General features: G+C 42.5%; 1 protein-coding gene across 2 annotated transcripts in view; it reads right to left on the reverse strand.

Annotated features, from left to right (window-relative positions):
* Window positions 1-1,788: 1,788 nt before the first annotated feature.
* PEPD (peptidase D) overlaps window positions 1,789-25,865 on the reverse strand; it is a 141,008-nt gene continuing 116,931 nt past the window's right edge. For both annotated transcript variants that reach the window (XM_068411668.1, XM_068411670.1), the window contains 3 exons: window positions 21,522-21,706; window positions 10,745-10,936; window positions 1,789-2,454 (listed from right to left, as the gene is read on the reverse strand). In XM_068411668.1, the coding sequence (XP_068267769.1) occupies window positions 2,305-2,454; window positions 10,745-10,936; window positions 21,522-21,706 (527 nt within the window). In that variant the 3' untranslated portion in view covers window positions 1,789-2,304. The remainder of the gene's footprint in view (window positions 2,455-10,744; window positions 10,937-21,521; window positions 21,707-25,865) is intronic.

The following is a 25,865-nucleotide window of genomic DNA, read 5'->3' on the forward strand; positions in this document are numbered from 1 at the left end:
CTCGTGGCAGGGTTTGTTCGCTGGTACATGTTGAAGCAGAACCAGTTCTGCCTCCTGCAGCATGCCGGATTGCTCGACCTGTTCTGCAGCAGCACAGCCCAATATTTGCCAAGATTAATCACAGGCAGGGAAAGGCCTATTAACTAGACTGGGGTTACAGCTTAGTTGAAACAATTCCAAAACTCTCTTTTTTTTGAAAATCTGTGAAGTGTTACTTTAAAATAGTAACTGCTATTGAATCCAAGCAACAGCAGGTTTCGGAGTGCCCAAAGCAGTGAGCGATCCCATGGGTGTGTTCAGAGCACGCCACAGGAAAGCACTTGGACGTGGAGGGAACAAGGCTGAGGCCATGAGCACCGTCTTGCGCTGAAAAAACCTCCTGAGTTTTAGGGGGAGGTAAGTCTGGAGCAGTGCCAGTGTAGTTTCTGTGTTCTCGTATCTGCAAAGCTACCAAAGCAAAGCCTGATGTCCTCTGCACAAGTACGACATTTCAGAGGTACGAGACTTGCAGTCCCCTCAGGAGGAAGCATTAGCGCAGCTGCACGTACAGGCTGCTGCTCTCACACCCTCCCCCTTCGCAGCTGAGACCGCCTGCACTTACCTCTTACAAACCAACGGTGAGCAACCTTTAAAAAATGTAAATAGGCTCATTTGATAATAAAGTGACATTAAACATAAGGAGTGAGGTCCCCTGACTTATTTCACAATGTTTCTTTAGTCTCCAACATGCCGCTTCCTATTCAGCAATGGGTCACCAAGCTGTTACGAATAAAGAGCAGGTTCTTGTCATGCAGATCAACCCAATTAGCAAAAAGAGCTCTCCGCAGAGCAACACATTTGACAATTTTTAAGGAAATTATTTCAGACCTAAATCCAGTCCCAGGTGGGGGGCACAAAGACAGCAACACAGTAGTTTTTGACACCATCCAAGCCTGTGTTGTGTTGTATGCCCCATGTAAGGCAGGCACTCCCAGGCACCCAGAAACTCACAGCTGGTCCCATCGCCTGCATGCCAGCTCCAGGACGTGAGCAACAGAACCGAGATGCTGAGATGATGAAGTCAGCTGATCCCTTCACAGTGGGAAAATCCTCATCTGGCAAGCGGTAAGACCCAGAAGGGCCCTGACATCCTGCTGTGACTTCAGGTCCCCCTGAGACAGCAGAGGGATGTTCTGAAGTGGCTTTGCAGTCAAACTGCGCAATGGAGCCTGAAGACCGAACAGGAGCTTGAGGTGTTCATAAAGTGAGCAAGATTATTTTTATGTAGTTCCAGCAACTAGTGCTATTTTATGATGCAAGAAATGTATGTATTCTCCTGCAGGCTGATGAACACCTACAGTAAAGAAAGGCTTCTCTGGTAATTTAAATCTTGCATGAATGGAAAATAATTTTCTGATCATTATTAATATGCTTGTGGTGTATCCAAATAAAATTGACATGATTTCATTCTGAACTGGCGAACACTGGACAGTTAAAAATAACTCTATCATTCTCCACAGCATATGCTGCTGAATGACCCCGAGTCCTGCAGCAAAGATACTCCCTTCTTGCAGTTTCTAAGGCTCGTGAACACCACAGCAATCTTATGTTTTTAAGGAACAAATAGATGGACAAATCTAATAAGCATCGGCCTGTGTGTGAAGGATCAGTACACCCACTACACTCAGAGCAGAAAAATCTGGCTAAAGAAGGGTCAAAGTTTCCAGAGCACAAATTGGTAGAAAGGTCAGATAAAGAAGCAGGAACGGGAGCAGAAGAGCATAATGATCACAAAGTCGTGAGCACAAATGATGCCAAGGATGAATTTTAATTCTGCTTACTCTATTGACACTGAAATAAGATCCGTAAGAAAAATGTGTCATTATGTCCACCAAGAACAGTTGATTTTTCTTCTATGTTTTTCGCAGTACTTGTGATGAAGTTTAAAAAAGGACTTGTTACAATTGCTGACAGCATTCAGATAATCCATTTGGTATTTTAAAGAGTCCCAATCATCAAAATTCAGATTTAATTGCAAGATATGTCTGAGCTGAGACCTGACAGAAGTATAAGCCACACTGATAATGCAGCAGGGTTGTTCAGGTGGCACTTGGTAATGTAAACTGCTGATTGCAAGCAGCAGCATTTGAGTTACCCGGATATCAAGTGCTGAAGTGCATTCATTTTTAATGAATGATTCATTGGAGCTAATAGCCTGCCTGCCTCTCTTGCTATTAAGAATTGGATGCATTTTATTTTATATGCTGCAGCATTAAATCAGAACCATGACCGATTAGTGTGAGGCAGTAAGTACCATCCTGAAGTTTACTGCTTTTGGCTGGAGAGGCCGCCAAATGACTTGGCACTGCTTTGGCCTTCTGCCATGAAAGCCTCTATTTCTTCAACAGTACGTGGGACGCACGTTAGCAGCTCCATTCCACTGTCTGTCACTGCGATGTCATCCTCAATCCGGACCTGTTACAGAGAACACGCGGTTACCAAGGTATTCCAGCTGGGGATGAGAACCGCATCAGGCAGCGACGGCAGCGAGAGCACAAGGCGCGTTTCAGTCTGCAGTGTTGATGCAACACCGGGCACAGCAACACACTGCAAGCACCAGAATTGCCCTTCACCACCAGCACCGTGGCGCAGAGCTCTGTAGGGTCCAACCCCTCGGGCCACTAGCCCATGCCACCCTCCTGGGATCACACAAGCTCCACGGTGACCCCAGCAGAGCAGCCTCACAGGAGGGGTGGCCCCACAGGTGGCTCAGGTGGTGCCTCTGCTACGTCGGGTACACCAGGGACAGGCTGAGCGAGATGCTGCGTCAGTGAGCTCATGCTGCATAATTACATGGGGACAATAAACCTCAACCCCCTGACATCAGGAGCAGCAAAAGGAACATTCTCCCCTGAATTTGCCTCCAGCCTTGCTAGTGCATGGCTTGCTAGGGACAGGTTCAACAGCAGTGCCTCCTCACAGCCCAAGTGCCTGTTCTCGAAGCAGTCCTGTTGCTGAGCTGCGGTTAGCTGCTCTTTGCACTTAAACATCACATTCTCTTTTCTCTAAACTTGATAAACTTTCAAAGGAGGAACTGCAACATGAAATAGCTTGTAGCTGATACTCAAAACATTGAATTTTGACCTGATGAGAAAGTCCTAAGCAGGTCAGACATTCCTTTTAAAATACAATTACTACATTTCAAATCATGGAAGGAAAAAGCAGATCCTCTCAAGTTTTCCAGCTCCTGTTCTGTTAAAATGAAAAGTATGCTCCATTTCTGTTTGACTCTAATCTCTTCTTACCAGTAAATATGCCTACACAGTCATTTCCTGTTATCTTATCAGAAAAATGTTAGTTAAGTCGCTAAGCTGCAATAAAAGCAATTTTACTAAGGTGTAAATCCAAGAGAACACAAACTCTGGAGACTCCCACCTTACAGTTGCTTTAATTGTTTCTGACCTCTTGACATTTTCAACTAAAAATAAAGCTGGTTAACATTTGTACTTCTGATTGCAAAATAATCCATTTGTTCAAACAAAATGAGTCATCCCGTCCTTATTAAACTGTTTAATGATGTCTTTGCCAGATTATTTCTTTTACTTGGTATCAAGTTAAGCATATTATAAAGCAGAATTAAATAAACAAACTCCATTGAGTTCACACATTTGATTTGGACAGCTGTAAATTTGAAAGCCTCGAGGCTCTTTACACTCGCTGTGCATGGAAGGCCGGTGCCTGGCTGCAGAAGAGGAAATCAGCAACACGTTGAACGACTTTACACACTTGAACAGACTTTAGCGGGGTGGGTTTTTTGATTCATTGCTTCGAATTTGGCCAGCTGAGCAAAAAACAACCCAAGGATTCAGCAAGATGGTTGCATTGCGTCTAACGGTGAATCGTGCCCTCTGCCTCGCAGCAGCCCCCAGCATCTGTCCTGCTGGGTCTCGGGCCTGGGCACAGCCCGCCTGGGTGGACCAGCCCCTGCCAAAAACCTGCTGGTACCAGGAGTGCCCTGCAAAAGTGCCAGAATCCAGGGGACAGACCTGATGGCATGGTAAAAGCTGAAGCATCATGTTGGCAAGCACACCAGTGTAAATGGAGCTGGGCGCAGCGCTGATGTGGAAAGTAAAAAACGTTAGTGCAAAACTAAGTCTGAGAGCAGAGGCAAGGCCACCCAAAGCTAGAGCTGACTCTGCCTATGCAGAGCGCCTCTTCCCGAGCACCGCCGGCTTCACAAACCTTCACCTGCTTGAGCTGAACTTCCCCAGTGTTATCTGCTACAGAGAAATATCAGCCACAATTCATCTGCTTAACCAGGAGGATTAGCAAAAAAAAAAAAAAAAAAGAAAAAAATTGTTGTTTTCCAGTTCAATGTTTCATGCCTTCACCGATACCTCAGCATTCTTTGAGAGGACAGACTGACTTGAAAGCAGAGCAGATGAAAGCCACACTAGGAGGGAGGGGGAAAAACAAGTGGGACAAGGTGTCTGTCAATGCTGTACCCTATCTAGGCCACAAGAGAAAAATCAGGATGGGGAAGGAGCTGGAAAATGGAGCTAGAGTGATGAAAGGAGCCTGGGGAGGGAAGACACAGTGAGGTGAGACAGGATTGATAATAAAGGACAAAGAGAGATGGGGCTGGCTAAGGAGTGCAGGAAGGGAGATCCTGGTGGAGGTGAGAAGCAAGACATCCTGAATGAGGAGAGCCCAGGGGGGGTGCTAGAGCCACCTAAGCCCAGGAACTGAGAGTTACCCAACATGGGAGGATCGGGAGACCCATCAGTTTGGAGTGTCACACACAGCAACTCATCCTACAGGAGAAATATTGTTAGATCGTATAATCAACTCACAGCTGAGGACTGGTATGAAAAGCGGAAGAGCCAGCACCCTCGCAGCAGCCTGCTCACCATCAGCAACTCCAAACAGTCTTTGGTATGTAGCTGGAGGTGCACAGACCCACCACTCCCATGGGGCCTCATCCATCACCCCTAGGAAAGCTCCAGCTCCTTCTCCAGGATCTAACCATTTCTCTGCCTGGATGAATCTCACCTGAGACAGGTGCTTGCTGTAACAAAGAAGACAGCCTTCTCTGACTCAGTGCACATTTTCCCTTTGCCTAAAAGTAACACAAGTGCAGAGGAACACAGGTTCTCAAAAGGGAGGAAATTTTTGCATTTGCTCTTTTCTTTCACACCCTCCATGCTTCACCCTGAGCTTAAACTCATCAGCAGCAAGAAGCAGCTTCAGAGGACCTGCAAAACCTTCCCTACAGGAGAGCTTGGCATTTGGTCTTGTCTTCTGTCCAAATGGACAAAAGATGCTGCCTGGCAAGGCTTACTGGCTTGGGACTGACTTTCCCAGTGGGGGACAGTGGTTATGAAACTTGCTCTCAGAGCTGTCCCTGTTCGCAGGCTCTTTGTTCAATAGTGCTGCTTGTTTCAGGGCTACAGAGTGGTTTGGAATCGGACACGGCTTAAAGGAACAGCAAACTGAGGTGTGAGGTTCGCAGCACCAGCAGCTTTCAGGGCACTCTGCAAACACCCCAGGGGAAGCTTTGCTTTTTCGCTGTGAAAAGGCATGCTTCAAAAAGCACTCTTGCAAAGGGGAAGTGGCCAGGAATGCCAGGACTGTCCCTAAAATGCCTTGTTCCTGTCAAGGGTAGTGGCATGATCTGTCTAGATAGACTTGATTGCACAACTGCCTTACGCCAGCAAGAGACCATCATGTGGCTCGACTCGATGGACGCAGCTCTGTCCCAAAGCAGGGCTGTGTGGGCATAGCCAAGGACAGCACAGGAGTTAAATACCAGGGCTGCTCTCAGCTATATATACAGCCTCGCACTTTGTCCTGACTTACTAATACAGTCATGCTCCCCAGAGCCTCCTGTGTTATCTTCCAAGGGAAGGGGGTTGTAGCACTCATTCAGTTCTTTTGGATGATGATATATATAAAAGGCTTTTGAGAATCAAGAAATAATTTTGGCCAATTAAATGGTCCAGATTTGCACGATGACGGATCCCAGATGTGATTAAAAAAGACCACTGGTGACATGTCTCCTTTTTTTTTAATCTGTTGAGCATTTGTTTGATTATGGCTGTGCAAAGCAGCAATGCTATTGCTGCAACGTCTCAGAGCGGGACACTCGCCTGGGAAACGATGACAGGACATGGGTCATGCATGCTACCCCACAAAGTAAATTAGCACACGTGCTTCTGTCCAGCTGAAGGATCCATGTGTCTGTTTTTATAGCTGGTACCCTAAAGAGGCAGATGCATGTAGCCAAGGGGACTTATCTCCACTCAGCCATTGACTCACCAATAATTTTTAATAGAGCAAACTTATCATGAGTAGGATTTGACTTCTGTATTTCAGGGGGACTGGTTAGGAAATAGAGCTGCCCTTACACCAAACCCAGGGATGGACGGGCATGTTGCATGGTTGGGGAAGTCACTTTCCTGTTACTGCCAAGATGTCTTCTATAGAGGCCAAGAGGCTCCGTGCTACACAATGACTCTTTCTCATCCCACGCTGCCAGTCTTCCATTCTTATTCACAAGCAAGTCCTCATGTCAGGCACACTTTATTTTAAAGGTTCACATATAAACATTTTATAAAAGAGGATCAAAATTAGTAGGGTGAGGCCATGCATTTTATTAGATCAACTGATACGGCTGAAAAAAGAAGCCTCAGGCACACAGTCCCTTCATCCAGGCTCAAAAAGAAGCAATAAACTATAAGCTAAATACAGGTTAGAAACAACTGCTCTTACTTTAACCTAATTATGTTAATTAGACAACTTCAGAGAAAAGGGTTAAAGAAGGTTTATAAGGAACTAGTTGCTGGTTTTGGGTTGCCTACAACTATCATTTCTATTACAAGAACTTTAGAGAAAGCTATGTATTTCATTATGACAACTGCTTTTCTATGAAACCTGTTGAAAAAAATGCTGCGTAGCATTATTTCTGCTGCATAATATTAAATGTTAAAAAGCAGATGAGCATAATGTTTATTGCCTAGTAAATGATTTCATTCCACAACACACATTGACCATAAACCCAGAAATAGAGGCTCAACCTTCTGAAAAATAAAAATCAGGACAGAGACAACTGCATGGCTCTGTGAACCAAAGGTAGAAGCAATTAAATATCCTGCTTTTTATTTGGTTTAACATTTGTTCCTGAGCAAGGGAAGTACTATTGTTTTGAAAAATATTGTAATATTAGCAGATCTTCAAGGTCCTAGGCTTTGTAAATCTATTTAACTTTTAAATAAGAAAAATCTGCAAATGAAATAATGTTTTTAACATTTAGCTTTCTTTCAGCATTTTCTCTAAGTTGCATAGAGTTTTCACATATTAAGTCTAGTGCTAGTTCTAAAAATCCTATGGAAAAATAAAGCCTGAACAGAGACTGAATATTTAAGCCCAAAAAAAGTTTGAATGGTTTTACTGGGTCTTTCGGAAAACATCATATGAACTGCATGAATCAGTAATGAGCTTATGAAGAATGGAAATGTCAAACCCTAAAGGGCAGCATTTGGAGTTGGTATTTCCCCTTCCCTGAGGAATCGGCTGGTTTTCCTGAGCAATACATACAACCATATACACATATCTCTATTTGTACATCTATGTTTATTTATGAGCACCGCGTGGGCAGAGTCCATGCAGAGCAGAGGTGCCCTGGGACAGGCGCTGCGCCAGTGCCTGACGCCAGCCTTTGCCCCACAGAATTTATGACCTCAGTCAATTGGACCTTAGTTTTGCAGATGGAGAACTGAAGTACATAAGCCTGAGTGACCTCCTGAAATTGGCCGAGGAAGCTTGTGAAGGACTGAACTCAATGGCTGTCGAGAGTTTAGGGCTTCAGACAGGGCAGCCCGTGCTTGCAGAAGTAGATCCCCTAGCAAAACTTCTTGCCTCCCTCCAGAGGGATCTGTGTTTGACCCAGAACAGCTCGTTTGGTAAAAGCCCAAATGCCGAGGTCCCTGAGCAGCAGTTACAGCTGTGAAGCCTGGGAGCCCGCGTTCCATGGATGCAGGAAGGCTGCTGGGCTGCCGACGGACCCGCTCCGCGTGTGCGCAGGAGTGGTGCTGGTGCCGGCAGCGATGCAGAGTGGGCAAAGCAAAACCTCACGTTGCCTCTCATTCTCTCCTGCTCTTGCAGCTTTTACAATTTCTTTATGGCTAATACCAGGCAGCATGAATTACAATAAATGGCTACAGCCCTGCCCTTTTCAGCACGACAAAAGAGCTGCTCTTCTCAATGCAGAGACTTGTCACAGTCAAGAATGTTGTCCAAAGCCCCAAAAAGACATGAATTCAAGGTGAATTCATTAAAATCCACAAATTGCCTGTGCGGACAGTCTTATTCAGAATTACAGTGGTGTTACTTTGGTTAATATAAGTTCATTTTTGAAATGAATTAAACTAAACCAACTTAAGAATATTTTAATTAGTGCCAAGCTCTGCAGAGGGAAATGGACTACTTATTTCCTTTTGTAAATGTATTTTTCTTTTAAACATAAAGGAAGATTGGACTGGCTGTAGTGAGCTCTTTAGCTAGAACTGACACCAATACTAACCCCAGTACTATTAATATTTGTCACTAAAAACACTGGGCTTCACAAGATTATTTTAATCATGTAGAGAGAGAGTTTTCTGACATGCTTTTGAGAGAAATACTCACTCATTCTGGATAAACTAGAATGAACCAGCATGTGGACAACTAAGCACACTACACAGCACAAATTGCATCTTCTGTTTATGCAGAATCAAGTCAGAATTGTAAAGATGGAAAAATTAATTTTGACTGCATTATAATTTGGCTTTTGTGTAGAATTCAGAAATATTCGGATGTACTTCAGTCTCAGATTTTATTTCCATTCTTCTTCTGGACAAAATCAAGTGACAACATCTGGCTCAGGGTATGTGTGTATTATTATTTTTTTTCTCTCTAAGTAAAATGTATTGTTCACAGGGGGATCAGAGATTTAGATTTTTGCTCAATCGTTTTTGGGCAGCTCCCCCTTTTAGCAAAGTTTGTTGGCTAGCTCTTCTTACAAGTCATCATTACAGGAAGCTAAGCAAAAAACAGGGGAGAAAGTTAAGACTTTGCTTGAAATCTCTGGTACAAAAGTGCTTGATCCAACAACTTATAACCAAGGTGGAGACCCTGCGCTGTCACTCCTATTCCACACAGACACAGGCAGCAGGTGAGCCAGGTGCGTGCCTCAAGCTGCGGAGCTGGAGTGGGCACTCACAGCAAGTCATGGAAAAATGCAGGCTTTACCGAGCATTTCCAGAGAAAGCCCACCAGGAATGAATTCAACTGCCGAAAAACTCCCACAGAGTGTTTACAAGGAAAGTGAAGATAGTTAAACCTGTTTTCGTTGCAGTGTCAAGCTACACAACTGCATTACAGTGTTCTTTTAAATATGCTTCAGTGTGCGGTGCCATATATAATGTGCTCACAGTCAGAAAATGTGGAGTGAGCTGCCTTTCGCTCACCAGCATCTCAGCAGGCTGGCTGGCAAGTCCTGATAAAGAAACAACACAGAGACAGACAACGTCCCAAACCTCAGCAGTGAATTAAATACCAGCGAGGGCAACGTCCCATGTCTCTCGATAAGGCTGCGCACACATCATATGGGGAGCTTCCACAAGTGCCTGCCCAGGAGCCTGGCTGGCTCACGCGACTGGTGATGGCACACACAACTTTTCTGTCAGGGTTGGTGGTTCAAAGCCAGCTCAGACCAAAAGCATTACAGTAATTACCCTCTCATGGCTGGCGTACAGTGATAAATTAGTTGATGGCAGCAGCAGACAATTCCTAATGAGTGACTTTTCATACCAGAAAATCACCGCTGCTGCCAGTGATTGTTAGCTTTGTTGAGACTTAGCAGAGAAGCCACAAGGAGGATGGGGCATTGCAGCTGCCTGCTCTATCTTCTCTGTGCATGAATACGGAAGCTCGGAGAACAATGCGGCACCCTTCAAATGCTCGTCCTGCTAAAATGAAAACCCACTGGAAGCCACTGCAACTGCTAAATGCTCTGCAAGGGTGGTGGCTTTGAATGGGAAATGTGCCCCGGAGAGCACAGAGAAACAAGGCCCCTCTACTTGCACAGCAGCTGCCTGCATGGGAACGATTGCCCAGATCGTGGCTACCTCCAGAGACAGCCAACCTTCCTGCGCGCACACGGCTGCCTGAGCCTGCAATGCAATACCTCAAGCACGGCTGCTCCTGAAGACCATCGGCCATCCCCTTGGAAAACAGGGACGGCTTTACATTCACAAGTTTCACACCGTTCTGGCAACAGTCCAGTAAGAGCAGTTATTGCTGTTTCTCTCTACTGCCTCCCTGACTTAAACAGCATCAGGCTCTTCTGCCCCGGGAGGGAGCACTGGACTGTGCTTCTGTCAAGGAAGCTAACTCTGGAAGATCTCAGTCTCCTATTTCATAACATACACGTTTCACACCTTAGACAAAACACCTACCTGGCAAGTCACTGTACAGTGCTGCAGAAGGTATTTCAATCAATGGAAAAATATGGGTCTATCATTAATCAGAGATCACAAGTATAAAACCACATTTAAAAATAAAAATCAACCATTTGTCTGCAAGGTCAAATGACCAAGGTGTTGCTTCAGGAACAGCCCCATGTGCAATACATTAAAAATTCCAAAATATTTCTTCTCAAGTACATAGTAAAGGCAAACAAACAGAAAACCAATTTCAGAAAACCATCCGGTTAAGAATTACTCACCCCACCAAATCCTCTAAAGCGCTGCAGGACGTCATTGTTGATGAAACAGGACTGTGCAGGATCACGGAGGGCTTGATCCAAGAGGTGGTCGATGAAGTAGATGCCCGGCTCGATGGTCAGCACCATGCCCTGCTCCAGGCTGCGGGCAGTGCGCAGGCTCCTGAGCCCCGGTGCATCAATACGCTCCACTCCCTGCAGAAGAAACACCGGTTCTGACAGACAGAAAGGCAATCCGTGGCGACCTTTTATCAAGACCCTCCTATGCTGACTGCTCCATAAGACACCCAAAATACAAAAAATAATTGGGAAGTAGAGGACTGAAACTGTGCTGTGCAGTTACTTCTCTCTCATCAGTCCCTCATTTCGCTGTCATGTACAGCGATGACCAGCTTTCAACTCAACACTCAACCGTTTTTTTTGCGCCACAGAAATCCCAGCTTTGGATATGCTTGGTACTGTCACTCTCTACCTTGGGAGAAGTACTGCACTATGGAGAAAAAATAATTACTCGCACTATTTCTTTCTATACCCTCCCTTGCAAAGAACAATATTTTAAGCGACGTGCAAATCTTGAAATGCTCCCTCCATGTCATGGCTGAAATAGCTGAACTATGCAGCAGAGAACAATTCCTCCATGGATATGCAAATGCTGCTTCTCACTGAATGTTATTAAAATTACACATTTACGATCTTGATTCAAGAGCAATGAGTCTACACATGACCTCATAAAAGCAGCCCATTTAGAACTAAACTTTTGTCAGATTCAGACTTTCAGGCAACATGGTGCTGACTGATATTATTAAAAACTAAGTCAAAACAAGTCCTGACTAGCAAAACATTCTCTTCTTCCCAAAAGCTGGTAAAGTAAAATGATATATGAGGACGTGCTTAGTCAAGGAATTAGAAACACTGCAAAGACTAGTTCAGGATATTAATTTTCTTCCCCCAAATGTGCCAGGTATTGCAACATCGGAATAAATATATCTCCATCGCATTAGCTTTTTGAAAATTCTTTGCAACTGCAGCAAAATTCCATCAACAAAATATCGTGATGACCAGTAAACAGCTCTTAGGCCCACAAGCTTGCTAATGTGCCCACACAGTTGGCTCAGGAAAACTTTGCCACTTCAGCCAGACAGAGGCGAACAGGTCTGCAAGACCAAGGCGTTATTTATCTGTTCTCCACGTAGCATTCCCAAATCTTGCTTCTGGCCAAAGTCTTGGTAATTTTCCTTGCCAGCAGAAGGGGTGACTCCTTTCAGGGTCGCTCGCAGCGTGACTGGTATCAGGAGGACGAAACGTCCCCTTTCTCCAGGACAAAGCGCACTGCCCAGTGCTGCCCTCGGTGCACGTCCCGGCAGCGAGGCAGGAGCATGCCCTGCAGATTAGCCACGTTTCTGTCTCACTGAATCATTCTCTTCAAAGTGTCTATATCCCCACAGTACTGTTTGCTCCTGAGCTCCACTTTCAGTTCAGGGAAAGCCTATTTCACAGACATCCTGCTTGCAACAGCCACCCAGCAGTGTTTGTTTTATTCTCACCGGTCACCCAAGCAATACCGGGGCTGCTTTTTTCCCTTTGCAGAGCTTCTGTTACAATGCACAGCATCTTACAGCAGCCACGATTTTCAGAGCTCGCCCAGCCTGGACATCCGTGGGTAGGCTTGCCCATTTTTCACAGGCGCGGAGCACCTGCAGCCCTCAGTGCCCTCGCAAGCCAGCAAGTGCATCCTGACCACTTTCACCGTGTATTCAATACATTTTATTTCATATGTTTGATCTGAATTTTGCAGAGCCTTATACTACACTAAAAGAAGAAAGCACGATTTTGTTTTACTGAGGCTAGGAAACAAGAATACTCTGATATTAAGCAAGGCACTTTGCATTTATATTCTTATCAAAACCCAAAGAGAATCAACATATTTCTAAACTTGAAACAATAACTGCACTGAAATGGAGCCATTTTTCTTTCTGCTACTGCCCCATGGGGTTTGGCATCTCACACATTCATTGTAATGTGTAAAGGAAATGAGGGCATCCAATCTTGTGGATTAATCTCTCCATGATCTGTAAACAATTAGATTAGTGTCTGGACCTTTTGGTGTCTTGCCAAGTATCTATCGGCTGCTTTACAACAAACAACCCATATTTGGCTTTTAAGTACAATTCTCTTAAATTCCACTTGTAAATGCCTTTTCTGAGGCAGTCAATCCAAGACAGATGCTAGAAAGATGAATGCGCAGCAAGGAAAACAATGGCAAGCATCCTCTGAAGGCAGCCCTGGCACGGCGTCCGCATTTTTTTGCCTTTTCTTAAAACAAATGAGGTTTACCACCAGGTGTGATGATCAAGCCTCGATGCTCACTTCAGATACCTCTGTACAGCTGTTAGAGCAATGCGTAGACATTTTGTCTGAACTGCTTCTAGTTTGGTTCTGCTTTTAGTACTTCCTCCAAGAAGCTATTTACACTATTACAACCCAGGAGCAAGACCCGGGGATTCACATTTGGAAGCTTCCTTCAGCAGCGCAGGCTCCCTAGGCTGTTGGCAATGCAGGGTGGGCCCCTGAGGCACCTGTATACTCCTGCTCCCCCAAAAGTAAAATTTTAACTTCTCTAGAAGGAATTCACAAACTCTTTCTGATATTCCCCCATCCTATCTCAGCCCTAGGTTGTGTCAGCTCTTGTTTTCATCTCCAGATCTTTGGATTTTGCAGGCAAAAAAGTCACTGTGTAAATGGCAGCGGCTATTTCTCTTTCAGGAAAGCATCTCCAATGGGCCTTCAGAGAAAGGGTAGCACTGCTCAGCTTTTCAAAGAGCAAGAAGGACACCAGAGGGTGGACTTGCAGCAAGGAAGCCCTACGCTCCCTTTTAATGGAGGCTAGCAAAGTGTCCACCAAGAGATGCCTGAAATGGATGAAGAGAGACACAAGTTCTGGCTATCATGTGTATATGGCCACACATACCCTGAGTGGAGGACAGCCCCAGTCCAACTTGCTGTAGGACAACATGAGCTGGGACAGGGAACGAGCAGAGTGAGGGAGGTGACAAAGATGTGGAGATGACAAAATTCCTTCAAGAACAGCCCTGCATTAAAACGTACATCAAACAATTGCTTCAGCATCCCAAATGACATCTGATCTCTGGGAACTCGTGACCATCTCAGTAGCCACCATAGCCATCAAGTCCAGGAGCTGACACTGCTCAGCTCTCAGTCTGCTTCAGTTGTTTATGAAAACTAGAACAAACTGAGGATTTTTTTTAATGACTGGAACACCACCACCCCCGAAACAGAAGGTGACAGGTCTGAAACAAGGACATTGCCATTTTCCACTAAGTCAAACCCCGTTGAGAGCAAAGCCTTGCACTGTCATCCACCGGTATGAATCTTCTGCCATTAACGGATTTTCTTCTTTGTGAGGAGGAAACTTCCCTATATTTTACAGCTAAACAACCAACGCCTTGTTTTCAACAACACCCGTGATGTTGTTTTGCAGTCAGATGAAATGAAGAGTAAAAAATGTGAACGCTAGTGCAGCAGCTGTGTGGATATCTGTTTCCATTACCACTATATCCTGGAGGCCTGGCCACGGTGCAGGACCCTATCACACTCAGTGCTGTACAACTGTAAAGCATAAGCTGGTAATTTGCCTCAAAAAATATAGAGAATAATCTAGAAAATATTAACACCTAAGCACCTAAAAAGAGACTGCCAGTGATATTCGGGGAAAATTGCTTTTCAAAGAACTGTTTGTTTTTCTCTATATTGCAACAACAGACTATCTGAAATTGTTTTCTAAGACTGATTTTATTTGGAGGTTCTGCTCACATTTTAGAATTGAGACACTCCCCCCACAGTAAGCACAGATGTATGACACTGTCATTTGTGACTGTACCCCTGCCAAGAACATCAGATTCCAATTAATGGTTCATGTAAGGTAACAAAAAACAGCATGTCTAGGCAATAAGGACTGTCAAGGGAACAAGAGAATTATTATGTAAACTGATTTCATTACTATGTAAGCAAAATAAAAGTTCAAATTAAGTGTGCAGTAATATAAAATAGAGATCTATTTTTGGAATAAGCAGGGAAGTATGCAAATATGCCTATCCCCCAGAAAAGTGTCTGTGGAAGACCAGAAGTTGCAATATCCCCAGAATACCTCAGTATAAGGACGAATTACTGCCTGCTCCTAAGCAGCTCAATGGTTAATGGGGATATATGTTGCTTTTTCCATGGAAGAACTGCAATGCCTATCATGCTGGATCTTGTCCCACAGACACCAGCTACCAGGCAAAGTGATCAGAAGCAGAAATAGCTCCAGGCCCACTCGGGTGAGCCTGATCTTGGGTCCGTCTTTGGATCAGGGCAGAAGAAAACCAGAGGTGATGTCTCTGTGCTGGCTGGTCATTGCCCACAGGGCCATTGCACTAGCTAGGGATGCATGAGCGCACAGATGCAAGGACACCCTCCCTCCTGAAAACAGGGGCTGGAACACTTAGTTGGCATCACCCAGAAGGTTCCTCAAGCCAGCAACTGCAGCAAAACACGGCCACAGCAGAGATCACCAAAGCTACTCGTAACTGCAAACACTGAACCACAGTAAAAGACTCACATCGTGACACAAACTAGTTTCTGGTACTTTCTTTCAGGTAAATCATCACAGAACTTTTTTGAGCCTGACAGACTGTCCCAGTTGGACCACATCCAATACGGCGAAGTCCTGACCATTTTACCAAACTAAGTGCAATCAAGTATTTAAATTAGTCAGAATACTAACATTATATTGAGATTATACGAAATCAACACTGAAGTGAAGTCTCAGCTCTTTCACTCTTCCCTACTCTCCCACTGCGTATACCCAACTTCTAATTAGCTCATTTATTGCAAAAAGAACGGAGCCCTATGCAGCTAATAAAATAAAAGTCTTGAATTCCATTTCACTTGTCTCCTGGTCCCTTCTCTCCAAGCCCTTGTTTCTCTTGCTGAGTGCTACTAATGAAGATTAGTTTATTTAATCTAACCTGCTTTTTCTCAGCAGCCTGAGCTGCCTATGGTCACCTGAAGGAACTGCTCTTCAGTCCTGCCTTTGAAATCAGCAGCAGGTTACAGGAGAACATGCCCCAAGCATCACATACCACTTGTGGCATCTGCAAGTTAAAGCTTCCATTTCTGCAGGAGAATCTAATTACTAGCTGGAGCTTTTGGGACACAGCTCAAAGTTAATATTGGGGGAATGGAGGGCACACGATGTTTAACTGGCTATTTTTTTTTGAAACATTTTTATCTTTTCCTAGGTATTAACTGTGGTATCAGGTTTAAGCTGCCTAATAACTTTCCTGTTATTGCAGGGAATGAAGAAGAATCGCCCACCACTTATTCAAGGCACCGCTGCCTGCTCTGCGTCAGACAAAGCTGAATTTCAGTCCATCGCTACAGCATGGTTCTGAGCGTAACTTCCCATGTCGTTTTTGCCTCCTGAACCTCAGATGTCACCAAGCTCCATTGCTATCACAACAGAAATCATAAAACATACAGATTATATTTTTTCTTTTTTTCTTAAAACCTAATTGTGAGAAAAAAAAAGAAACAGCACGTAGTAAAAATCACCAAGTTGACAACTACAACATAAACCTGGAAGCTGAGGAGAATATTTAGATAGAGAATTTGTAAGACATGAGATAAAGAATTGCAAAAGCTACCAGCAACACTGTTTTAAAATGAGAAAAATGACAAGCACTGTTTAAAATGTAATGGACAGGTTTTCTTGTGACACACAGAAAGCATCCACAGGCGATGGCCTTAAATGAAAGGGCTTTTTCTTTTGTGATTTTTTGATACTAATATTAGTGGAAATTGCATGGCTACTATGATACTTTTATACTTTGCTTTTACACATAATTGAAAGCAGAACGATACTATTTTGGTTTTTCTCTCCTCCTGCGCCTAGAATGAATTGTTCAAAAACATACAAGGTCTGTCAGTCTCTGCTAAAATTTCAGAAAGATTTGGACAATAAATACTCAGATAAAAACTCTCTTAGCACCCAAAGTCTTTTGCAACAAACTTCAAGTAAAACAATCATAAGCAAGTATCTTGTTAAAAAAAATTAACCAGAACTAATGAAACCCAAACCAAGCAACAAAAAACCCCCGAGTATACGACACTTTCTTTCTCAGAGGAGGAGGGAAACCCTGTGGTTCACGACAGGGCACGATCTGCAGCACGGCACTGCGCTGACACGGCACCCGAGCACAGGAGAATCTTACGCTGCAGGAAACTCTCCTGGTTGGTGTTTGACCCAACAGATGACAATAAGCACTATGGATTTCGGTGCTGTTCTGCATGGAAATGCTGTAGAATTGAAAGTCTTCACCAATTTGTTTCTTGCCTGCACTCTGCCTGCTCAATGGCTTTGCTATGCAGGAATTCAAAGAATCAAAAACAAAGTGATTCAAGGGGACCCCATGAAGTAAAAGCAGCAGGTTTTTTCTCCTCATCTTTTCTCAAGGTGTACAATTGCTTGCAAGAACAAAACCTACAGCTAAAACCGGTGAAAGGCCTTTTTACTCTTTGCTCATATAAGCACCTACCATACAGGTTGTTTCATGTTTGCAGGTCCTGGGTACGCAGAGCTAGAGCAAGGCTTTGCAAGGTTATGACCAAGTGAAGCAATTTGCATCACTGGGGCTCTACATAACAGCTTTAGGCTCCTTGGTAAATTCACCTCATCCTCTGCTTCTTAAAGGAAAAAACATTAATGCATCATTTGCAATGCTAACCACAAAAAAATGAAATCTTCTGCTTCGGCATAAAGTAGGATACATAAGGAAAATAATTTTTGCCAGAACAAGAAAGGGAACAAGATTATTCCTGTATTCGGTAGTAGGTTTGGTGACCTAAATCCCCCGTCAGTCATCTGGGATCTGGGAGCAGACTTTCTGTCAGAGCCAGATGCAGCTTGTACACCTCTCTGAGCAGCAGAGGGGTTCCCCAAGCATGCACAGTAATGGAAGGACATGGATAACTCCAGGATCAAAACAAACCTCTAACCTTAATTTGCTGATGCAGAATAGTGATGAAAAGATCAGCTTTTCATGAGAATAGAGAATTGAATTAAAACTTTAAACTAAGGTAAATCTTATAATTTTAAAAGGCAAAACAAAATGAAACTCTTAATTCACAAGATGTTAAAATCACAGTAGTTATTAACCTAACTTAAATTAACTGGCTTATTATTATAGAAAGTCATCAAATGTACTTAGCATTCTTTAGAGCCTTACAGTCTATTAATATGACATGAAATTGAATCAACTCAAGCATCTAGAGACGCAGAACCTAGATTTAAATGAAAACTTCAGCCCCATCTACCTCAGGGTCTGAAAATTTGGGATAACCTACCACATTTTCTCTATTGCAACAGGCACAAACCCCCATTTATATCCCATATCGAATCTACCCAGAAACAAATGAAAGAGAGTGGGAAAACCATCTCCATGATTAAATTTTACAGCTGAAGCGAAGCCCAGTGGAGTTTTCAGCCTTTGAAGCTAGCTCTGTCTGACTAAGGGCCAGATTTTCTGAAGTGATTAGTACCACTGGGGCCGAATTTTCAGAACTGCTCCAGTTGTAGATAGACCCTTAAAGGAAGCAGACAGATTTTCAAAGAAGGTTTCGACGCTTGGATTCCCCGCAAGGAATACCACAGTACACTGCAGGAGACCCAGTTCCCGAAGGAGCTCTTGACTGCTGAGTACTTCTGAAAACCAGGACATTTACTTACGTGCTTGAATGGGAAATACTGGTGGTTACGGTCTTTTAAAAATCTTGCCCTAAACATAGTTGCTAAGCCACATTTACTGCTGGCCAAAACCAAATTATTCTTTATCATGGCAAAAAAAAAAAAAAAGGGAAGGGAAATGTTATATTTTTCTAATATCCCAGAGTATCCTTTGCAGAAAATGTGCAAGTTTTTTACAGTGTTTGTCAAAGAGGAAGAAAGTGCTTGTTCAATGCTGCATGTGAAAGCAGCTTACTGGAAAAGATGAAAACTTATTATTGCCAATTTTGAAAAAAGAAATCTTTGGCTACTAATGAATAACTAATCTAAGCTAACAATGTCTGGAAATAGTTTTTTTGGAACACACAAAACTTTGTGACGGAGAAAAATTAGGAAATTAAAGCTTATTGTATTATTCCAAATGTAACTGTTTACACTTGAGGAAAAATAATGGAATAATATCCACTTGGAAAGTTTTTATTTTTAAAAAATCCTTTGTAATACTCCCAGAAATTCCCTCAGCCAAAAGCAAGTAACTTGCTTCTTAACCAGCTAGAAAAAAGAGCGTGATACTACAGGCGTGGGCTCAGTGTACAATCAACACAAAAATGGCCTTATGAAATTCCTTGTGAAAATCTTGCTGGCTGGTAAACATTTAAAACACACCAAAAATCACTCCACAGTGTACTAGATGTCTTCAAAATGTGTTTTCTCATGAAACAACAAGGCATAGATAAAAAGCCTTCTCCCATTTAATACAGACACGTATCACACCTACATGAGAGGTGCCAAATTGCTCATGTCTTGATTTACCTGGGGAAAACCATGTCCCCTGAAGCCTTGCAGTGCCGCCCTGGCTCCCAGCCCTACGGCTCCCTCCTGCGCAGGCAGGGACCGTGCCTCCCATTAGAGCTTCAAGCCCAGAGAAGCCTAATGAAGTTCACCCCATCAACAGGCTTTTGATGTGGGTTTTCCACCATCAGGTGCTCCAATGCCCAGGTACCTCACCTTAGTCAAATGACCCAATATAAAGAGCCTCATGCTTTGGGTCAGAGAGAAGTGATGGGTCTAACAGAGGTAGAATTAATGCTACAGAGGGAGTTTAAAGGGGCCGCTCTTCTGCAGAACCCAACATTCATTCTTTTTCAAACCAAGCTGATGCCACACATTCATCTATGTGCACATTTACATGCAAATACAGGACTTCAGCTATTTGTGAGCTCATGTACATGCTTACCCCATTTTCAGGAAATTTGTTATTTAGGATTGGATTTTGAAAGTAAATTAGCCACGCAAACATTCTTAATGTAAGAATGCAGTTGCATATCTAACAAATAATTTTAATATTTGCAGGTATAAAATTCTCTATCTGCATAGAGCTCTGGTATTTTTACACATGGTACGTACAAAAGTGGAGAGCCCAACTCATTTGACAATACAATCCCTATATCCATTTTTGTCTATAACAGGTTGCTCTTTCAAAACTGTGGACAGATCGGTCTGCTTTCAGAAAAATGACCCTTAAATTATATAATATACCAGATAATTAACAGTTATAAATTCGGTCGTATGTAAATAAAAATTAGTTTCAAAACCTGATTCTGTACCTCATATGCCAAACTACTGAAATCTAATGAGAGATGGAAGGTACATGGGGTCCGTTGCTCTATACTCCCCCAAAATCAGTTCTAGAAATCTCCCTTGAAATTAAGGTACTTGCTCTAAACTTCAAAGCATACAGTTTCTACGTAAAAACCAAGCACGGTACTTTTCACTCGCACAATTCTTCTCACTTGTTCCTAAAATTTAGTTCTCTTTACCCTACCAACTCTTGAACATGTGCTCCAGTTTATGTAGGTCCACCAAATTCAGAAAGGTTATTCACAACACAAATGAAAACAATCTAGGCAAAGGCATGCAACATTGGGGTCCTGGATTTTTAAGCCCATGAACTCTCCAAGTAATCACATCCCTTGTGCTTTGGTCTTCACCCAACATGAACAAGCTCCAAAATATGCTTAAACCTTACCTAAAAGTTCTTAGTTTCTTTTTCAGGTTCTTGTAAAAAAACATTGTACATAAGAGAGAAGGCAAATGATACATTTTCATACTGTATTACTGAAAACCCTTAAACAGCCTCAAATAACCAAAACATAACACACAGAAAATCCTTCTGAAACCATTCTGAAGCTGCTGTAAACTTCCTTTCTTTATTCAAACCTTAAGTTCAATTCCCCTTAGAGATTTTGCTTGTTTTAGTATCATTGCAAACATCTTACCATTCATTGGTTGCAGAATTTTACCCATTCTGCTTTCAGACCACAGTCATGAGCCATCATGTTAATTCAAGGAAAAAGGTAATCATTCTGTGTTTTCTGCAGTAACTGAGCATACAAGAGGTTATGCTTTCACATTTGCAAAGACTAGAAGTCTTGATGGATTTTTTCCTTCTGTTCTCATCCCAGGACAACACATCTACACTGGTGCCCATGTTGACACTGGAGATCAAAGTTCAAGACAGGAATATGAGCCAGCTTGTTTCCATACGACACAGCCTTCAGATTTACTAGCCCAGGTGCAGCAGTGGGCTTCCACAGCTGTCTCATGTCTGGAATGTATCAAGTGAGTCTTCCCACTACAGGTCTCAGGTAGACTGAGATGCTCTCTGCCACAGCATAGGGTATGCTTGAGTGATATATGTTACAGCAGTGACTCGTGGAGGAACAACACAATGTATGTAGAAACTGAAAAGATTAAGAATGCCTGAAGGGTGGCATCAGCTGAATTCTCCCCATAAGCAATTTCTGTATTATTAACTAATAGATTCCCTTAAAGTAAACTGCATAAAATATCACATCCAGAAAAGCCACACTTAAATGCACATCTGCTCCTGCTCTGAGAAGATGTAACCGGCTAATCATGCATAAACTAAGAGAAATACTGATTGAATTGAGAGGGGTTAATCTGCAAGGCAGTTGAGAATGGACTAACACTAACCTCTGGGTAGCCTCCAACATCATGCACATCGATTCCAAGTAGATGTCCAAGTCCGTGTGGCATAAATATTGCACCCAGATGAACCTTCACCATGTCATCTACATTGCCTTTCAGAATGCCAATTTTAGTCAACTCCTCCAGATGGACTCTGTCAGCCAGACGGTGCATATCAGGCCAGGCGACCCCTTAGAGAGCAGAAACAAGCAGCTGAGTTAACTATTGCTAAAAGTTTTTAAAGATGACTTTCAAAAGAGCAGATGTAACACATGTGCCCTTTGTTTATGTAGAAAACAAAGGTGGAAACAGCAACTACATTAGCACAAAAATACTTTAAACAAGACAAAACTATCTTAACATGCATGTGAAGCATAGAAAACTACAAATGAGAAACAGCAGCACCTTATAATCCAGGTCCACATGAAAAAATGTTAAGACACTGCATCTAAGCATGTGCATGCAGATGCAAATGCATCAGTGAGTTTCCTAAAAGAATGTCAACTGTAAAATGAAGTTATTTAAAATGCATAAAATAGTACTATCCTATTATTTTCAATAATGATCATACCCATTTAGAACATTTGAGATGGACAGTACTTTTCTACGTACGTAGAAGATTTAAAGCCCACATCTTTCTGGCAAAGACACTCTCCAGAAATTAATGATTCCCTTGTGTTAATGGGCTGTGTAAAACACAAATCCTCTAATACACGTACTAAAACAGCATTACAAAATACTGTTGGTTGACTAGAGACAGAATGCCAGGATGCATTAGTTTTGGTATAGGATACAATTTTGTTTGACAAACTGCTGGGGGGAGGAGGGAGGAAGAAAGCAGCTCTTTTGTTAGTAACACAGTACTGTCTTAATTAGTTCACCATGGCTTTGAGTCATCATCAACAGAGCAGTTGCAGAGTCAAGACAACTAGGGCTAAGGTACAGCAGAAGAATATTTTCCTTGTTCAAATTTGGCATGATTAAACAAATAAAAACCGAGCAACTTTTAAGGCCAAAACCCCATCAAGTTCCATTTGCTTTAATCCAGTTAAACAAGCAGCTCTAGGGTCTTGTGAACATGAATGTCATATCATAATTACACTAGCACTTTTTGCTGAAAGTATTGAGGCTTCAAAGGCTGAAATAAAACCATCCTGTGGGAGTGCTTAAATAAAATTCAGTTGTCTTATATGGCTCTGATGTAAAGGTCAGAACCAAACTGAAAAGCAAGCGGCTGCTCTGTCTTGCACACCATCCACACAGAAACCGATACACCTTCACGCTCACATTAACACTGACTGTGAATCAGCCCAGCATGTAAGTTAGTTAACAGGCAGCCTCCTTTTCCCCATCAGATTACTCAGAGATCAAACTTTTTAGCCTGCTGCATGCATGCAGCTGAAGCAGCACCTTCCTTGCCCAAGCAAGACCACAAGACAGAGGTGTGCAGCATAATACGCTGGACAAACTCTTGGTTGACGTTCCCTTACAAAAGCCAACAGTGCCCTAGTGATGCTCACCCACAAAATGTGTGCAGTCTTCCTGTTCAAAATGTGCTATTTTTGTGTTCTCCCTCCTTTAAAAAGGAATTTAGATTTTTTTCTTCAGTAAGAATTAATACAACTATAACCAGCTGTCCCTTGACAAGTGTTCAACATAATTATATTTTGCAAGAATTTACTTTTTAATCTTCTTGAACATTGATTGTACTGCAGTTTTCACTTCTCTAGATTCATCTGTCTCACAATAGGCTCCAATCCACTGCATGATCAATTGAAATAATTACAATCTACCGCATCGCTATTACGGATATCAAACTGGATGTATTACTGAATCACAGTTGCTTTCCTGTTTATTTTGTAGTTGTGGGAATACAGAATTTGTGCACTTTGCATTCAACTCTAACTGCTCTAAAAGTCTTTAATATTCTTTCTGGAGACACTAGATGTTCTTTTGAGATCTCTCCCATTATAAGTCTTCTATTTTCATCCCCATGGCTGCAAAGCCACATGTAACATCTGACCCTGGTCAACTATTTGAAGCCTCATCATCTCTTGGTAGAAACGAAGGTCAGAACTCCGCTGCTGTAAGAAAAAACACAACCATACCCCAGATGCTCAGAATCAACTGAAGATGAGGTGCCTGTTGTTTGCAGTACAGCTTCCCTCTACAGCTGTGCTGGTACTATTCGCCTCAATCCAAACCCACAGACTCCACTTAAAGAGTCAGAGCAACCTTTATCAAGCTAAGGAAGAGATACAACTAACAAGAGATACAAAGATTAAACTGATCAGAAATAAACCCACCAAAAACACATAGCCATTTGTCTGAAAAAGTTTAACAGAGCAAATGACTCTATTGCCCTAACTGAAAAGACTGCTGTGGTTGTAAATCCTGAGTACTTCTGGGCACTGAGCAAATCCATTAGAGCCCCTTCTTCCCTCGCCTCTAGTTTTTTCTTTTTCTCTCATTGAGAAAAAGTATGATTGTTCCCCTTCTCCTCCCCCTACCCAGAGCTCTACATCCTCCATCTGTTTTTGTTTTTATTCATCTTATCTATTTCATTAGAGACTGAGGACAACAAAAAGCTCCACTGCGAAACAAATAATGAGGCTGGATGGAAAACCTGCAGCTTTGGGCTCTTTCTTGGAACAAGGGCAGCGCTTCGGACAGAGCCCAGCAAAATGACTCTGGACCACTCTTTTATCATCTAGCCAGTGCTATCAGTTTTGCTAGAGATGGGAAGTACTTCAGCTCCAGCTCTCTCGTGTACGCTGCAGACAGCACTGGGACAGCTCTGCCTGGAGGGGAATGAAGCTACTGCTGGAGGTGCCGCGCTAAATAGTACAAACTTTGTTTTACAAGTAAATAGGTGTTCAAATAGTCTTAATTTAAAAAAAAAAGTGTTTATAGATTAGATTACATTTTCTATTCTGTTGTCTGGCTTCACGTTTTATTCTACTACAACTACAGTGTGGTGGTATTTTGGACTATTAGGCCACCCCCCTCCAAAGCACTTAACCTACAGGCATGGTATAATACAGTCATACATACACAGACTATTACTAGTGTGCTAAGACAAAATTTGAGGATATTTCTGAGCTGGCTAGAGTGTGAACTAAGTGGAGTGACCTTATGGGTCTTCACTTAAAAAAAATGGTGATATCCTTGTCTTGTTTGATATGAGCTGATTCCCATTATGGTAGGAATAAACTTCAATACGGTACAAACAGGTTTTTCCTCTTTTTTTTTTTTAAACAAGCAGCTTGACAAAGAAAGAGGATCTAAATGCAAATCTTCAAACATTTCCTAGTACTCTTATAATCTTAAAAACATTAAGTTTGTTAAGACAAAGAACTACTTTACAGTAACAAGGCAATTACTTAAAAGTACAGAACACAATCTACTGAGGAAAGGAAGTCATCCTAATTCAATAAAGATCTCTTAGTCCATTTTATATATAAAGTATATTCATATGTTGTATACATTTAATATACAGTAAACAGAAATATACAACTCTTCAAATTTATTTTAAACCTAAAATTGTATTAGGTTTATCTGGCAATTGGAATCTTTATAATACAACGGCCTGTGCAAAGCCAGCTGTCTCTGGGACTGGCTGGCATGTCCGCACTCAACTGTCATTTAAGTTAACTAGCATGCGTACTTGAAGAGCAGAAGTCCTCAAATTCTGCTAATCTAATTCTCCTACATACCTACTGAACTTCCAATAATTGCAAAAAGCAGAGAAGGGACGAAAAATTAAATATCACAGCTAACTTGACTAGGAAAGCCATGAACAGAATTCTTTGATACTCTCACATGATGTGCAATTCAACAATCCGGACGTGCCAGAAGGATTTGCAGTGAGGATATGTGAATCCCTGTGTTAAAGCACAGAGATATGTATATTCTGTTCAGATGTCTGTATGCGCATCTATGTGTGGATAGCTTTAGCATGTTAAAATAAAGAAAATGATAATACAGAAGCCTCTGTGCAGGCAGCCAGGGAACAATCTGTCCAACAGGACAGCATTTGCAGATGCGAAGAAAAAAACACTAACTAAACAATGCTAAATGAACAATGGTTTGTACAAAGAATCCTGAATTCATGGAGGCTACTTGATGTTCAGGCACTCCAGTTTTTTGGATTAACAGTGGTCCGGTGGAGAGCTCTGTCACCCACTGCAAGCTGATGCAGCAGAAGTCAAACACCATATTAGCATTCTTGTAGTGAGAAAAAGCAGTTAAAAAACAACTAAAACCACAACAAAACAACTTCCACACAAGTGGCTCTAACGTCAGTTATGTGAGTTAGTGCAATGGCTGACCGTTTTGCAACACCAGCCT

This window comes from Nyctibius grandis, chromosome 12 (genome assembly GCF_013368605.1).
Source record: "Nyctibius grandis isolate bNycGra1 chromosome 12, bNycGra1.pri, whole genome shotgun sequence".
NCBI classification, from domain to species: Eukaryota; Metazoa; Chordata; class Aves; order Nyctibiiformes; family Nyctibiidae; genus Nyctibius; species Nyctibius grandis.